This window comes from Hylobates moloch, unplaced genomic scaffold (assembly GCF_009828535.3).
Source record: "Hylobates moloch isolate HMO894 unplaced genomic scaffold, HMol_V3 SCAFFOLD_4, whole genome shotgun sequence".
In the NCBI taxonomy this organism is placed as follows: domain Eukaryota; kingdom Metazoa; phylum Chordata; class Mammalia; order Primates; family Hylobatidae; genus Hylobates; species Hylobates moloch.
The window spans coordinates 13,500,008-13,514,596 of record NW_026652279.1 but is presented as its reverse complement, the minus strand read 5'-3'; the positions used below and the strand labels follow the sequence as shown (position 1 = coordinate 13,514,596).

General features: G+C 40.4%; 1 protein-coding gene across 2 annotated transcripts in view; it reads left to right on the top strand.

Moving 5' to 3' along the window:
* The window catches only part of EIF4E3 (eukaryotic translation initiation factor 4E family member 3), a 122,355-nt gene that overhangs the window by 22,544 nt on the left and 85,222 nt on the right, over nt 1-14,589 (top strand). For both annotated transcript variants that reach the window (XM_058437163.1, XM_032149498.2), the window contains exons 3-6: nt 3,031-3,125; nt 6,224-6,284; nt 8,784-8,850; nt 12,558-12,713. In XM_058437163.1, coding sequence (XP_058293146.1) covers nt 3,031-3,125; nt 6,224-6,284; nt 8,784-8,850; nt 12,558-12,713 — 379 coding nt within the window. The remainder of the gene's footprint in view (nt 1-3,030; nt 3,126-6,223; nt 6,285-8,783; nt 8,851-12,557; nt 12,714-14,589) is intronic.

The following is a 14,589-nucleotide window of genomic DNA, read 5'->3' as shown; positions in this document are numbered from 1 at the left end:
ATGACACATGCTTTTCAAATAGGGCTTTTTTTTTTTTTTTTTTAATGGTGTGACCGGATATTTTGCTCCTATTTTATGCTCAGCAAAAATGTACAAATATGTGTTTTAATGAATATGTTAAGTCTATCACTGATGTTCTTGGGCTGTAATCTCTTCCTGTCAAATTTGCCAAACCAAGCAGAATCAGTTGTCTGCTTTTGTTTTCAAGAGAAGCTTCTAAAGCTCCAATCCTTAGCATGATCTTTAGTGTTTTTCTGATCTTTGAAATGGAAGAAGTGTTTTGTTGTATTTTTTCAATGTGCTTCAAGTACTAGGTTAAAAAGTCAAGATTTGACAACTTTGACAGGGGTATGACGGCAGGAACTTTGGTTTGTGATGCCTTTGAGGAGACTTGAAGCTTGCCAGCACCAAAGTCCTCTTAGTTTTACCTTAGACAGGGGTTTTCATCTTAATGTTATTTTGTGCATAAATTCTACAGAGGTCATTGCCACATCGTAACTGGGCTCTCAGGCTGGAGTTGACAACCACCAGCCTCTTGTGAATTATGGGCATCTTACTGGTGGAAAAACATCTTCAACATGTGTCCCTCTTTCTGTGGCTTCATGACCTGATTCTTGGCTGCTAAGATTGGAGAAAGATGTATCAAAAACACAGTAATATGTTCGAAGAAAATAGCTGAGTGGTTAGGAACAGAGGTTTGGGAATCAAATTGCCTGGATTCAGATTCCAGCCCTGCCTACCTACCCTCACACCACAGAAACGGAAATATTGGAATAATCTTATTTGTACAAATAGCAAAGCATTTACAGGATAGGTACCTCCATAGAGACAGATGTGTGTTTGAGGAGCCACTGTTATTACAGTAGCTTTTAACTCCTCACTACACTAGCACCATTTAGTAGAAGGGAGCCAAGGTGGATTCTCAATTAATACATCTATCATCCTGTAGTTTTTTGCCTTCAATTTGATCTTGTAGTTCATCATTGCCACCTTTGTAGTTAATTCAGCTTTATTATTTTTTTTAACACAAAACAGGCTTGAACAACACAGCAGGATTATCGTTCAACATAGATAAAATTCCATTTCACCCGTGTGACTTAGTTCATGAGCCCTAGGATTGATTTTTCTAATTGCTCTTTTACTTGTGCTGCTTTCCTCAGACCTACTGGGAGACCCAGATGATCACCCTATGCTTACCTCACCACACAGAACAATATTTCTTATTTGCACGGTAATTCTGTGCATAGCATTCATAGCATAGTAATTCTATTACCTACTCCAAACAAATGGGGAAGTGTTTTCTTCTTCATAGCCTCAATCCTCATCCTAATCCTCATGGTCATACCAAACTGACTCTTGGGCGGGTTCATCTCTGCCTGGTGTCCTTATCTTTAAAAAAAGGATAATAATCATACCTCCTCCTAAGACTGTCATTAGGATAAATTGCATAAACATGTAAATGTTCATAGAACAAAGCCTGGCTCAGAGAACAGCTCCAGATCACTTGTCTTTGCCAAGACTTCCTGTTTTACTATTACCTTATTATTTTTGTATAATCTATTTCTGTTTACCAGATGCCCTGTGTCTTAGTTCAGGCTACTATAACCAAAAACCATAGACTGGGCAGTTTATGCAACAAACCCTTGTTTCTCACAGTTCTGGAGCCTGGAAGTCTGAGATTAGGGTGCGAGCATGGGCACATCCAGGTGAGGGCCCTCTTCCTGGTTTGTACATAGCCATCCTCTCCTTGTATCTTCACATGCCAGAGGGAGGGCTGGCTCTCTTCATCTTCTCATAAGGACACGAAGCCTGTCATGGTGGCTAAACCCTCATGACCTGATTACCTCCCAGAGGCCCCACGTGCTAACACCATCCTATTGGTAGTTAGGGTTTCAGCATATGAATCTGGAGAAGACACAGACGTGCAGTCCATAACACTGTGTATCTTGCGCAGCTTGTTGCTTCAGCACCTGAGCTGTTCCCTGTTCCTTTAGTAGGGGAGAGATAAGGGGCATACAGAGTGTCTAAGGTAGTTTCTCTTTGCCATCTGCTTTATCCTTCAACCCCCAAGCCGTAGCATCACACACTCCTTCCAGGCTTGTAGAGAAGACAGAGTTGATTTTTTTTTTTTTTAAACGGAGTCTCGCCCTGTTGGCCAGGCTGGAGTGCAATGGTGTGATCTCGGCTCACTGCAACCTCTGCCTCCTGGGTTCAAGTGATTCTCCTGCCTCAGCCTCCCAAGTAGCTGGGATGATAGGCGTCTGGCACCACGCCTGGCTAATTTTTTGTATTTTTAGTAGAGATGGGATTTCACCATGTTGAAGACAGGGTCTATTGTAACAAAATAGTTATAAATATGTTCGGTACATATATTCAGTACTAAAGGCTTTAGTGGATACTACCTAGCTGCCAGAAAAATCATTAGCAATGTCCTTTCCAGTTTTATCTGTAGACATGTTGCATAGGAATGTTTGCTTAATAACCATAGCTTCCTGAAACATAGAACTTGGCACAGCGTCAGCAAGGAACATCTTTTCTTCTTCTTGTTGTGTTTTTGTTTTTTTGAGGCAGGGTCTCACTCCTGTTGCCCAAGTTGGAATGCAGTGGTGCGATCTTGGCTCACCTGCAGCCTCGACTTCCCAGGCTCAAGCTATCCTCCCACCTCAGCCTTCTAGGTAGTTGGGACTACAAGCGTGTGTCACCATGCCCAGCTAATTTTTTGTATTTTTTGTAGAGATGGGATCTTGCCACATTGCCCAGGTTGGTCTCGAACCCCTGGGCTCAAGCAATCCACTTGCCTCGGCCTCCCAAAGTGCTGGGATTACAGGCGTGAGCCACCAAGCCCAGCATTCTTTAATGTTCTGTTACATTGTCTAACAGAGAATTAGAAGGGATACTGAGAAAAATCTATTTTGAATGGATAAAACAATGAGAATCAAAATTTTTCTTCAATGCATTAATTTGATAATCTAACAGCATAATAAATCAATGCTGGGTATATTAAACAAAGTGTTTGTTTTTCTTTTAAAGATATTTTGGAGTGTATACAATAATATCCCTCCTGTGACTAGCCTGCCTTTGAGATGTAGTTATCATTTAATGAGAGGAGAGAGGCGACCACTTTGGTAAGTGTCTAACGTGTAATTTAAGGTCAAGGTGGGAGGGAAATGTTTGTGAACCTCATAAAAGATCATATCACCTGAGATGTGTGTCTCACATGGACAACATAGAAAGTCTATGATATCAATCATGGCCCAGGGTCTGGGGGTAAGTGTCCTCCTTCTTTAATAGCTTGATGTAGTGATGAAGATCGACAGTAAGTTAGTTTGCCCAGGCTGGAGTCCCAATTAGTAATAAATCTTTATGTCATGTCATTCAGTCTTTCTGCATTATTTACTCGTTAATGAAATGGAAATGTACCTCATCTTGATTAGTAGCAAATGACAGAAACCTAACTTGTTTTTGTGGGGGTTTTTTGTTGTTTTTGTTTGGTTGGTTTCTTTTTTTTGAGACCAGGTCTCACTCTATCACCAAGGCTGGAGTGCTGTGGCACCATCACAGCTCACCACAGGCTTGACCTCCCAGGCTCAGGTGAACCTCCCGCCTCAGCCTCCCAAGTAGCTGAGACTACAGGTGTGTGTCACCACCCCCAACTAATTTTTTATTTTTCATTTTTGGTAGAGGTGGGATTTCACCTTGTTTCCCAGGCTGGTCTTGAACTCCTAGGCTCAAGTGATCTGCCCGCCTCAGCCTTCTAAAGTGCTGGGATTACAGGCATGAGCCACCAGGCTCAGCCACCAGAAATGTAATTCGAGCAAAAAAATTGAATATGTTTTTAACCTGTGACTGGGAAGTTCACTGGTAGGGGTAGTTTCTGGCAGATCCAGCTCATGTTATCAGGAATCTGATGGTCCCCACCAGAATTATTCTGCTTCGTTCTACATTGGTTTAATTTTCTCCCATCTGAGGTAGCAAAGTTGCCTTCCTATGCTCTGGTCTTACGCCCTGCAATTTTACCATTGTCAGTACTCATGAGCCCAGATAAAATCCCAGGGCTGGCTCTCATTCTCCCACTTTGGGTTCCCTTTCCATTTCTGGCCAATCACAAAGACTAAGAAGAGGCAGTACTCTCATAGGCTAGCCTGGGTCAGAAGCCCATCTTTGAAGCTAGGACGTGGAGTCAACCGTGCCTGAGTGGATCTCACAGAACAGTAGGCGGCAGGTGGCTCTTTAGAGGGAAACTGGGATGCTCTTACCAGAAAGGGAGCAGATATTAAAAAGTGACACACAGCAGATGTCCCCCACAGGGACACCTTTGAGGCCTTGATACATGGTTGATAGGAGAATCACATGAGATAGTGTCATGACCATGACATTGAGTGTAAGGGCCTTCCCTTGTGGCAGCTGTATTTGTTGTGCATCCCCAGAGTCAAGCGAGCCTCTCTGCACCAGCCCTTTCAGGATGAGGATCTCAAGTCCTATCACCCTCCCTGCCCATGTAGCCACTGAATGCCACTTTCTTCCCTCTCCATCCCTAGCTCCTTCCTTTTACATTAATCTGCTTCTGTTTCCAACAAAAGGACTGGGGAAGAGTTTATTGAAAAATGCCCCATCTTACCCCCGTTAAAATAGCTTTTATCCAAAAGACAGGTAATAATGAATGCTGGTGAGGGTGTGGAGAAAGGGGAGCCCTCGTACACGGTTGGTGGAAATGTAGATTAGCACAGCCAACTATGGAGAACAGTATGGAGGTTCCTCAAAAGACTAAACATAGAACTGTCCATGATTCAGCAGTCCCACTGCCAGATATATACCCCAAAGAAGGGAAATCTGTATGTCGAAGAGATGTGTACACTTCCATGTTTATTGTAGTACCATTCACAAGAGCCAAGATATGGAATCAACCTAAGTGTCCATCAAGAGATGAATGACTAAAGAAAATATGGTACATGTACACCATGGAATAGTATTCAGCCATCAAAAAAATGAAATTCTGCCATTTGCAACAACATGGATGGAATTGGAGAACACTATATTAAGTGAGATAAACCAGGCATGGAAAGACACATACCTCATGCTGTCATTGATATGTAAGAGCTAAAAAAAAAAAAAAAAACCCTGAACTGATGGAGAAAGAGAGTAGAATGATGGTTACCAGAGCTGGGAAGTTGTGGGGGTGATAAACAGGGGATGCTTAATGGGTACAAAAATACAGTTAGAATCAATGAGGTCTTGGAGCACAATAGGGTAACTATAGTTAACAATAATTTATTATGTATTTTGAAATAACTAAAAGAATGGAATTAGAATGTTCCTAACACAGGGAAATGATAAAGACTTGAGGTGACGGATAGGTAGCCTAAATACCCCGATTCAGTCATTACACCTTGTATGCATGTATCAAAATATCACATGTAGGCCAGATGTGGTGGCTCATGCCTGTAATCTCAGCACTTTGGGAGGCCAAGGTGGGAGGATTGCTTGGGGCCAGGAGTTCAAGACGAGCCTGAGCAGCAAAGTGAGAGAGACCCCGTCTCTAAAAAAAATTTTAAAAATTAGCCAGGTGTGATAGCACATGCCTGTAATGCCAGCTACTTGGGAGGCTGAGGGCAGAGGATTGCTTGAGCCCAGGAGTTCAAGGCTACAGTGAGCTATGATCATGCCACTGCACTCCAGCCTGGGTGGCAGAGTGAGACCTAGTCTTTAAAAAAAAATTCAGGGTCCGGGTGCTGTGGCTCACGCCTGTAATCCCAGAACTTTGGGAGGCTGAGACCGGTGCATTACGAGGTGGGGAGATCGAGACCATCCTGGCTAACACAGTGAAATCCCATCTCTGCTAAAAGTACAAAAAAAATTTAGCTGGACGTGGTGGCGGCACCTGTAGTGCCAGCTACTTGGGAGGCTGAGGGAGGAGAATGGCATGAACCTGGGAGGCGGAGCTTGCAGTGAGCCGAGATGGCGCCACTGCACTCCAGCCTGGATGACAGAGCGAGACTGTCTCAAAAAAAAAAAAATAAATAAAAATTCAGATATACCACATAAATTTGTGCAACTATTATGTATCCGTAATAAAAAATAAAAAACAAAAATAAGAAAAATGCCCAACTATTTTGTTTTTAAGGTCATCTGTTGTTAAACTAAATGTATGTAGAGATATTTAATCTAAATGTATGTAGAATCACTTAGTCCTGAGTGTAACTTTAAACGTTGGTCTTTGGCCCAGGGAAGAAGAGAGTAATGCAAAGGGCGGCGTGTGGAAGATGAAAGTCCCCAAGGACAGCACGGTAGGTTCCTTCTGATCCTCGTCTAGAACCGGCGAGGTGTGGGGTTGTTGACTGTCTGTCATCAGCATTTTGTGCTTTGCAGACAGCCTGTTTACCTGGCAGTCTCCAAACAGGCTGGGGGTGAGAAATTCTGTTCTGACCTTGATGATTTTCTGCCTTACACTGTCACCTTGAAAGTGTATAATTGTGCGTCTCTATAGACATGGTGTAATATGTGACTGTATCGTGCAGTCTGCAGGAGTAGATGCCTGTGAACTTCACAGAAAAGCTAGGTGAATGTCTTTATGGTGGTCATTCCCTTGACAGCCATGACTAACATGTGGCATATGGTTTTATGAAGTCGGAAGCAGGATCTTTCCTTCCAAAGGCTCATCCCTCCTCTACAGGGGGAACAAAAGCAGTTCTGAGAATGACCATGTCCCAGAGAATAGGGAGGTTTGGCATTTCACCATCTTTTGGGGTTTCATGAGAGACTATGCTCCATCTCCCTCTGGGGCCAATGAGAACCTGGATGGTGTGATGACCTGGTGGGATGCTGGTTTACAGTGATCAAGTCTCAGAAACCCAGATTTCCCAGAGTGAGCTCTAATTCATCTTATTGACTGAACATTTTAACGTGAACATTAAAATCGGTTATCTTAAGCCCTGGGAAACTAAAAAGCTTGTTTGAAAATGGACAAAGGGGAAGTGCTACACAGTTTCACCTTTTCATGGTTTCTTTCATGTGGATAAGCTCAAAGAACTGAAATGTCTCCAGGGACCCATATACTTGAGCTGGAGTCATTTTCTTATAAGCACATACCTAAAGACATGACCAGATTTATTTGTCAAAGGTGCAAACTATTAGTCAAGATTTGAAGCTCCAACGTTTTACTGTTATTTGGCATACATAATGAAAAATATCAGGGGAGCAGAGAATATAAGAGAATGAGGGAATGTAAGGTGTTCTTAAAATTTCGCTAATTTTGCCTTTCCATGTTCTTTATTTACTCATACTAGACTTTGAACTCTAGTAGAAGTAATCATGATGTCAACATTCCTTGAAAAGCAGCTGAAAGGCAGTTTTGTCCTCTCCTTGTTAGCTCACTTGGCTGCATTGGGTCACAAATAATAACGCTTTCATATCCGTGCAAATGCCCTCATCCCAGGCAGTTTAGCCTACTTTTCATCATCATCCAGTCTTGTGGGCCAATCCTGTCTGAATTCAAAGCAGAAGGGTGAAGTCTCCCTTCCCCTAACAGCCTCTCCCAGCTGTCAACTTCATCACTGACAGCTTGAAGGAGTGTAGCTGGACAGATAGAAAACGGAAGCAATGATTCCTAGGTGGGAGACACATAGACAAGAAGGGACAGGCTAGGAAAGAGAAAAGAAAAGAATGAAAGGTCACTTTTCAGTTCCCTGGCTAACTGCCATGGCCTTGGTTAAAGATTCAGCGAGACTGCTTTAAGCTTGTGAGGACATAATAATAAACACTATTATTATAGTTAATATGTATTGAGCACTTGGAATATAGCAAACACACAGCTGTATGGCATGGATCTTAAATGTTAAGCCCTTTTATTGCAGTCATTGTACTAAGCCCTTTGAGCACACTTGTTGACTAATTTCATACCCGCAACAGCCCTGGAAGGTCGGACCTATTATTATTTCCTTGTTCACCTAAAGAAACTGATGATCAGAGAGGTTGTTAACCCATCTGGTTTGCAGATAGCAAGCAGCCTCTCAGGATTCAAACCTAGTTTGGGGGCAATTTGGAGCCTATGAATCACAGGAAGGAGGATAAATAGGACCAAGAACTTTTCAAAGGAAATAATGTGTGTGGAAATAATGTGGCTGTCTATTGGATGCCACTATTAGATCACGAGGAGAAAGAAACTCCAGTGTTTCTCATTGGTAGGAGGCAGACCAGAGTGTGCACTGAATCTTCCAGGGAAATTGCATACATTCTTACATAAAGTTCTATCGCCTGCCATAAACAGTCTGCTTCAAATGAATGGAATTTCCCAAGACTCTAGTATTAAATAAACAAGAAATGTCCTTAAGTGTTCTTTGCTTGTGTAACCTTTGAAGTACCTTATAAGTAGTAAGAAAAACAGAGAAAAGATTTTGAAGAGAAAGATTTTACTAATAGCATCCACATTTAATCAGCTTCTATGTTTTGAATCAGTGAGAAGTAAAGAAATTTGAAATTTTTAAGTCATTTGAATGCATTTTCCCTAGAAATTCTTCTGAATTTCACCAGGGGTTTCACTAGAGATTAGCTTTTACCAGACTTTGGCTTACTTGTATCTGTGTGAAGTTGTTTGTAAACCAGTGAAAAATATGTGGCGGTGATAAATGTTTGCACCTAGGATTTGGAGGTGTCTGTGGACTCCAAGTGTGGGCACAGAAAGTGCATGTGAAGTTGAAGAAAACATAATTTGTTTAGCTCCTGGGGATAATTTTCTAAAAATATGTGTATTTTGTTTGTTTTGTTTTTTATTCTTTTCCCGTTATCAGCCCACAGTTTGGAAAGAGTTGCTGTTAGCAACCATCGGGGAACAGTTCACAGACTGTGCCGCAGCAGGTAAAGCAGCCCACGGCTCCGGCCGGCCCTGCCTCGTGTGCTCCTGGCTTGTGCTTGTTTTTTGCAGCAGTTTGTTATCACGTGTTTGACTTTTTACATATTTTGAAGTTGTTTATTTTGGAACTACAAAGTTACTCAATTTTTTTCATGTGATTTTGGTGTTTAGTGTTAGATATGTGTGTCTGTGTCCATATGCATATTTACGTATGTGCATATTTGTATATGTATGTACATATTCATGTATATTTTTCCCTCTTAGCTTGATAGTATCTATAACCATCTGTCCAAAATAAATAGGCAGAAAAGAAAAATCTGACATTGACTGGACCCTTAACACCATTGGTAGTAGGTTCCCTTTATCTGTTCCAATTCTTCCAGAAGGGGAAAGTGTCTTCAGTGTCTAGTGAAGTTTGTAGGTGGGCAGGCACAATCCTCTCTGTCCCTCTCAACCCCTAACCCCTTCCTCTTGTTCGCTCTGTCCCCTGCTCAAAGAGGACTAGATTGGTAGGTGGGGACATGCTCACTATTATATCCCGTGATCTCACGGTGGAGGATAAGGCAGAAGTTCTTCAGGGCTTTTCTTTGGAGACCATTTTCAAATACCCAGGGTATTTCTGAGAGCAAAACAAAAAGCTTTTGTTTTGCTTTGTGTTTATCATGAACCCATTCAAAGAGCAGAATTTAATTGCTTATTTAAAGTTTTGTTTTCTTTTGGGGTAGTTCCTTCTGAATGCTCCTGAAGTAACATTTAGAATACTATTTTTCTTCCCCAGCTTTCAGTTAAGTTTTTCTTTTTGGCTAATGACAATGATCAGTTGTCCCTCAGATGTCTTAGATGGGGCCGTGTTTGAGAGCCCTGTAGGCCTTGCCAGTCCCAGGGCACGTTTCAGATTCATCTCCTGAGCAGTTCCAATCATTCCACTTTTGTTTTGCTTACTTCTTACACCACTTTTTATTCACTTAAGATAAAACCTGCACTGGGCGTGGTGGCCCACGACTGTAATCCCAGCACTTTGGGAGACCAAGATGGGAGGATCACTTGAGGCCAGGAGTTCAAAACCACCCTATGTAACATAGAGAGAGCCTTGTCTCTACAAAAAATGCAAAAATTAGCTGGGCGTAGTGACATATACCCATAGCCCCGGCAACTTTGGAGGCTAGAGTGGGAGGATCACTTGAGCCCAGGAGATAGAGGCTGCAATGAGCTATGATCGCTACTCTACTGCAGCCCGGGTGACAGAGTGAGACCCTGTTTCAAAAAAAAAAAAAAAAAAAAAAAAGACCTGGGTTAAGATAAATTTGTCTATAAGTACAGATTCCTTCTGTTTTAATAGGGAGTATTTAGCAACTTGATAATATACAGCCAAAAATGTATCCTGTGTATAATTATAAACACATAAATCCCTGGGAGAGGAAGTTTTCTGCATGAATTATTCCTGTTTCCAGAACCAGGGAAAAATAGTCTAAGTGGTAATAAATAGCCAATATTGAGTAAAGAAGACCAATTGTTTTGTGGTTGACTTGGGACATGAGAGCACCATTAGCTATTAACCATTAGCTCTTCCATTAACTAGCTATGCCACTTTAAGCAAGTCAGCTAATCTCTCTGGGCCTCACTCCCCTCATCTTTAAGCAGTTGCTCCTCCCAGCTCTAATGTCTTATGCTGCCAGTACCCTAAAATAATCAAGGTTTTGCTGGTTGATTCTACTTATGAATATTACATGTGTGCTAATGGATCTGCCTTTGGATAAGAGTTGCACCCTTTTTTACCGAGCCGTTTGTGAAAGTGCTGTGCTAGTAACTGTGCCTGGTTACCAAGAGCCAAACCAAACTGAAATATTGACAGTTCAGCATCCATCAGGTACATCACGCTTTGACCAATAGAGTAGAAGTGGGCAACACTAAAAGACTGGAGACATGAACATTTCCCCAAAAGGGTGATGTGACTTCATGGCCACTCTTGAAAGTGGTAAACTGCAAAGCTTCTCTTTTTATTTGATGATTTTTATTTTCACATAAAATATAACGTTGATCTCTGCCAAGATTTATTTTTAAAGTGTAAATTAAAAAGTAAAGAATCTGTATCTAAAAATATTTTCTTGATGGGATAGTAAGTGTCTGTGAATGGCCATGATAAGGTACTATGTTTTTTGACTCTTTTGTTCAAATGTGGCATATATACAGAAGATTGCACACGTCATATGTGTACAGTTTGATAAATATTCACAAAGTAAGCATACAACTGTAACTAGCATCCAGATGTACAAGCAGGACATTACCAGCCCGCCAGGATCCCCCCTGCTGTCTTTCCTTCCTTCAAAGTAACCTCCAGTCTAACTTCTAACATTATAGGCTAATTTTCCCTGGTTTTGAGTATTTATATAAGTGGACTCATTTTTAGTGTCAAGTCATACACATTTAGCCAGGATCAAATTCATTTTGAAAAAGAAAAGAAGGAAGAGGGGGAGAAAGAGAAGGGAAGAATGGAGAAAAGAAAGGAATTACTTTACTGCCGATTATTTCTTTTAGTAAATTGGATATGTTTTTATTTAAATTATATCCTAATACTAAAACGTTTTAACTTCCAGAAGACAATTGGAAAAACTGATGGCATGAATATTTAGATTTACAGAGGCCAGCAAATTAGGCAGAGCATACTAACTAAAGCAAAATTTTCTCATATTGATAATGCTTATCTCTCACGTATTACGTATTGATACTGTTTATGAAAGTGCAGAGAGCTGACCGTATTGCATTACCGTGTCATGAAAAAGGAAAACAAAGAATCAAAAGTTTGTATTCGTTTCATTTTGCTGCAAATTTATGTAAACAAAAATGGCTGCAAGGGAGGATAAAACAGTGTAACACCTTACTATCCATCCGCCGTTCTCAACTATGTACAAGACAGCCCTAATCTGGAATTTTGTTTTTTAAAAAAAGTCCACCTCAATCAATGTAGATAAATGCCTTAATGTTCATTCATTGAAGGACGATCCTATAATAGAGCTGTACTCAGAAGATTTTACTCTCACTCTATACACAGTGCTAACAGATGGTCATTGGCTCTCTAGCCCACAGTATATAATGCCCAAAACCAGAAAAGGGATTTCTAGAGGGAGGCATCAGGAAGCAGGAAGAATTCACAGGAAAGGAGCAGACAAGCAAACCGCAGAAAGCAGACGAGCAGTCGAGAATGCACAATCTGGCTCCAGTTAGTGTTGGGGCAGATAGCGCTGACCACTCCAAGGTCCCTGAAAGCTTGGCAGGAAGTCAGGAGAAATTCTTCCTCTCCTTAACAAAGACAGCAAGGCATCAAGGAAAAGTTCATTTCAGTTCACTTGGCTTTCAGAGGGCAGGGAATTATGCAACCCATTTTAGAAAAAGTCTCATCAAAACAGAGTAAGACATAGTCACAAAGCTTTGGTAATGTTAAAAAGGGTAAATTACTTATCTGGAAAATGCATTTGGCTGGAACACTTTATCTAAGTCCCTGGATAAATGTGATGTGACTGCTACAGCTTTTGTGCACTGACTTGCTTTCCTCCAATGATTCCCCATAGAAACAATTATTTCTTACAAGTTATCTTGTGCCACCTTTTTTCCATCTTATCCTTAATTTTCAGATAAAAAGAGTAAGTTCTTAGAAACAGTCAGACTGACTTGAAAGTATCACTCATTTTTTCTTTTTTTTCTGTCTTCCCCTCAGATGATGAAGTAATAGGTGTTAGTGTCAGTGTTCGGGACCGAGAAGACGTCGTCCAAGTCTGGAATGTAAATGCCTCTTTAGTGGGTGAAGCGACTGTTTTAGAAAAGATCTATGAACTTCTGCCCCACATAACTTTTAAAGCAGTATTTTATAAACGTAAGTGCTTCATTTCCAGTTATTACTTTCTAGCTTATTCTATCATACTTTTAAAGATAGAAACTGTTTTGCAAATGCGGTGAAGGCAGACTTACTTGAAATTTGATAATTCGGAAAAGAATTCAACAAAATACATTTAAGTGTTTTTTTTTTTAAAAAAGCTTAGTCTCAGAAATTAAAATGAGATTTTATTCTTGCCTAACTGCGTGGATCAGAAAAGGAAATAACAATTATTGTGTTTGTTATTTCAAAAATTTGTACCTGAACTCAAATTTGTAATTCTCAGAAAAAAAATTACATTCTATTGGAAACAACAATAACAAAAATGTCATTATATGAACTGGCAGGTAGATATTCAATCATCCCTTCATAAACAGGAATTTATAATGTATAACATCTGTATTTGCAGAAGAAATGCATTCTGAGCACAGGCCTGATTGCATGTTCTTCTGAAATGCTAATACTTCCTCATTATGAATGACTGTGACACAGAACGGAGAGAGAATTCACGCCTAGTGGTGAAATGTTAACAGTATGAATAGGTGTGTGGACTCATTGTTTTCCATCATGATTCATGTTCATTGCTTTTGTGTGCTCTTTTGAAAAAGTCTTCTTTTTCATAATGAAAACATCTTAGTGCTATTAAACCAATGTTTGGTAGATCAAACTGCAGGTCACACATTTAACAGAGTTAGAGAAAAAGACGACAGCCCTACACATGTATGATAAATTTCCTATATCCAAAACTATTCCTAGAGTTAGTAACCCATTTTTTAACTACTATATTTCATTGAATCTAAGATGCTCTTGAAGATAAAATGCTCCATTATTTTAGTATTACTAAAAAAGAAAAATAAGAGGCTCCCAATTAAACTGTAACACATTATTGGTACCAGAGGTCTTCAAATATATGTGTGGTAGTTGTGAGGAGTGCGTCTTAGAATTGCTGAAATACGTTTCATTATTGCTTCACTTTTTCCAACTCTTTGCCAAAAAAGGATAAAAAAATCAAATTTTGTTTTGTGAGTATCCTAGTATGACAGGGGATATTAACACTAAGGCCTCCCTGTAAGGAGTCATATAATTACAGGCCAAATGACCTAGATGTTAAACAGTGGGACTGATCTGGCACTACAGATACTCTGAATTTTAAATGGAAGTTTAAAAGAGACAGAAAAATGGCACTGCAGAAGTTGCTTATTGGCTGTGCAGTGTAGAAGTTGCCAATTTGCCAATGCCATTTTTATTCTTTAGGGATACTTTAATTGTATTTTCACCCCAGATATTAATTGAAAGGTCATCAAGGGTTTTTTCTTTTTTTTTATGTCACAAGACTAGCAGAAACTCTATAGACAGAAGTGTATTTCATTGGCTTTTACGTTTGGGGCTAAAACATTTTTTCCCACCTTTGAACCAACTCCACACTTGACTCTAAAGAGGAGAACACCAATTTGGGGTTGTTAAGTCAGGCACTTTAGATTTTTGTCCCACTTCACCAGTGTGACCTTGAGCAAGTCACAACTTCTCATCCTTTTACTTTCTCATCTGAGTATCGAGGAGGTTGGCCTTAGATGATCTCCAAGGTTCCTTCTACTGCAAAATTCTATGATTAAGTTTCCAGGTAGCACATTGGTTAGCAGGAGGCTCAACACAGATAATAATATGTCTGTTTTATCAGATAATAAGGCCACAGAGTGGTTAGGCTAGTTTTTAGGGCCATGGCAATAATCAGGTAAGATTGACAAAGGGCAGGATGATTCACTGCTTAGCTGTTGTGATGGCTCTGGGAAAGAAAAAAGCCAAACAAGAGGAAAGAAAACGGCAACTTGGCCAGTTAAATCAAATAGATACCTAAAGGTAGAGGCCATTGCAAAGT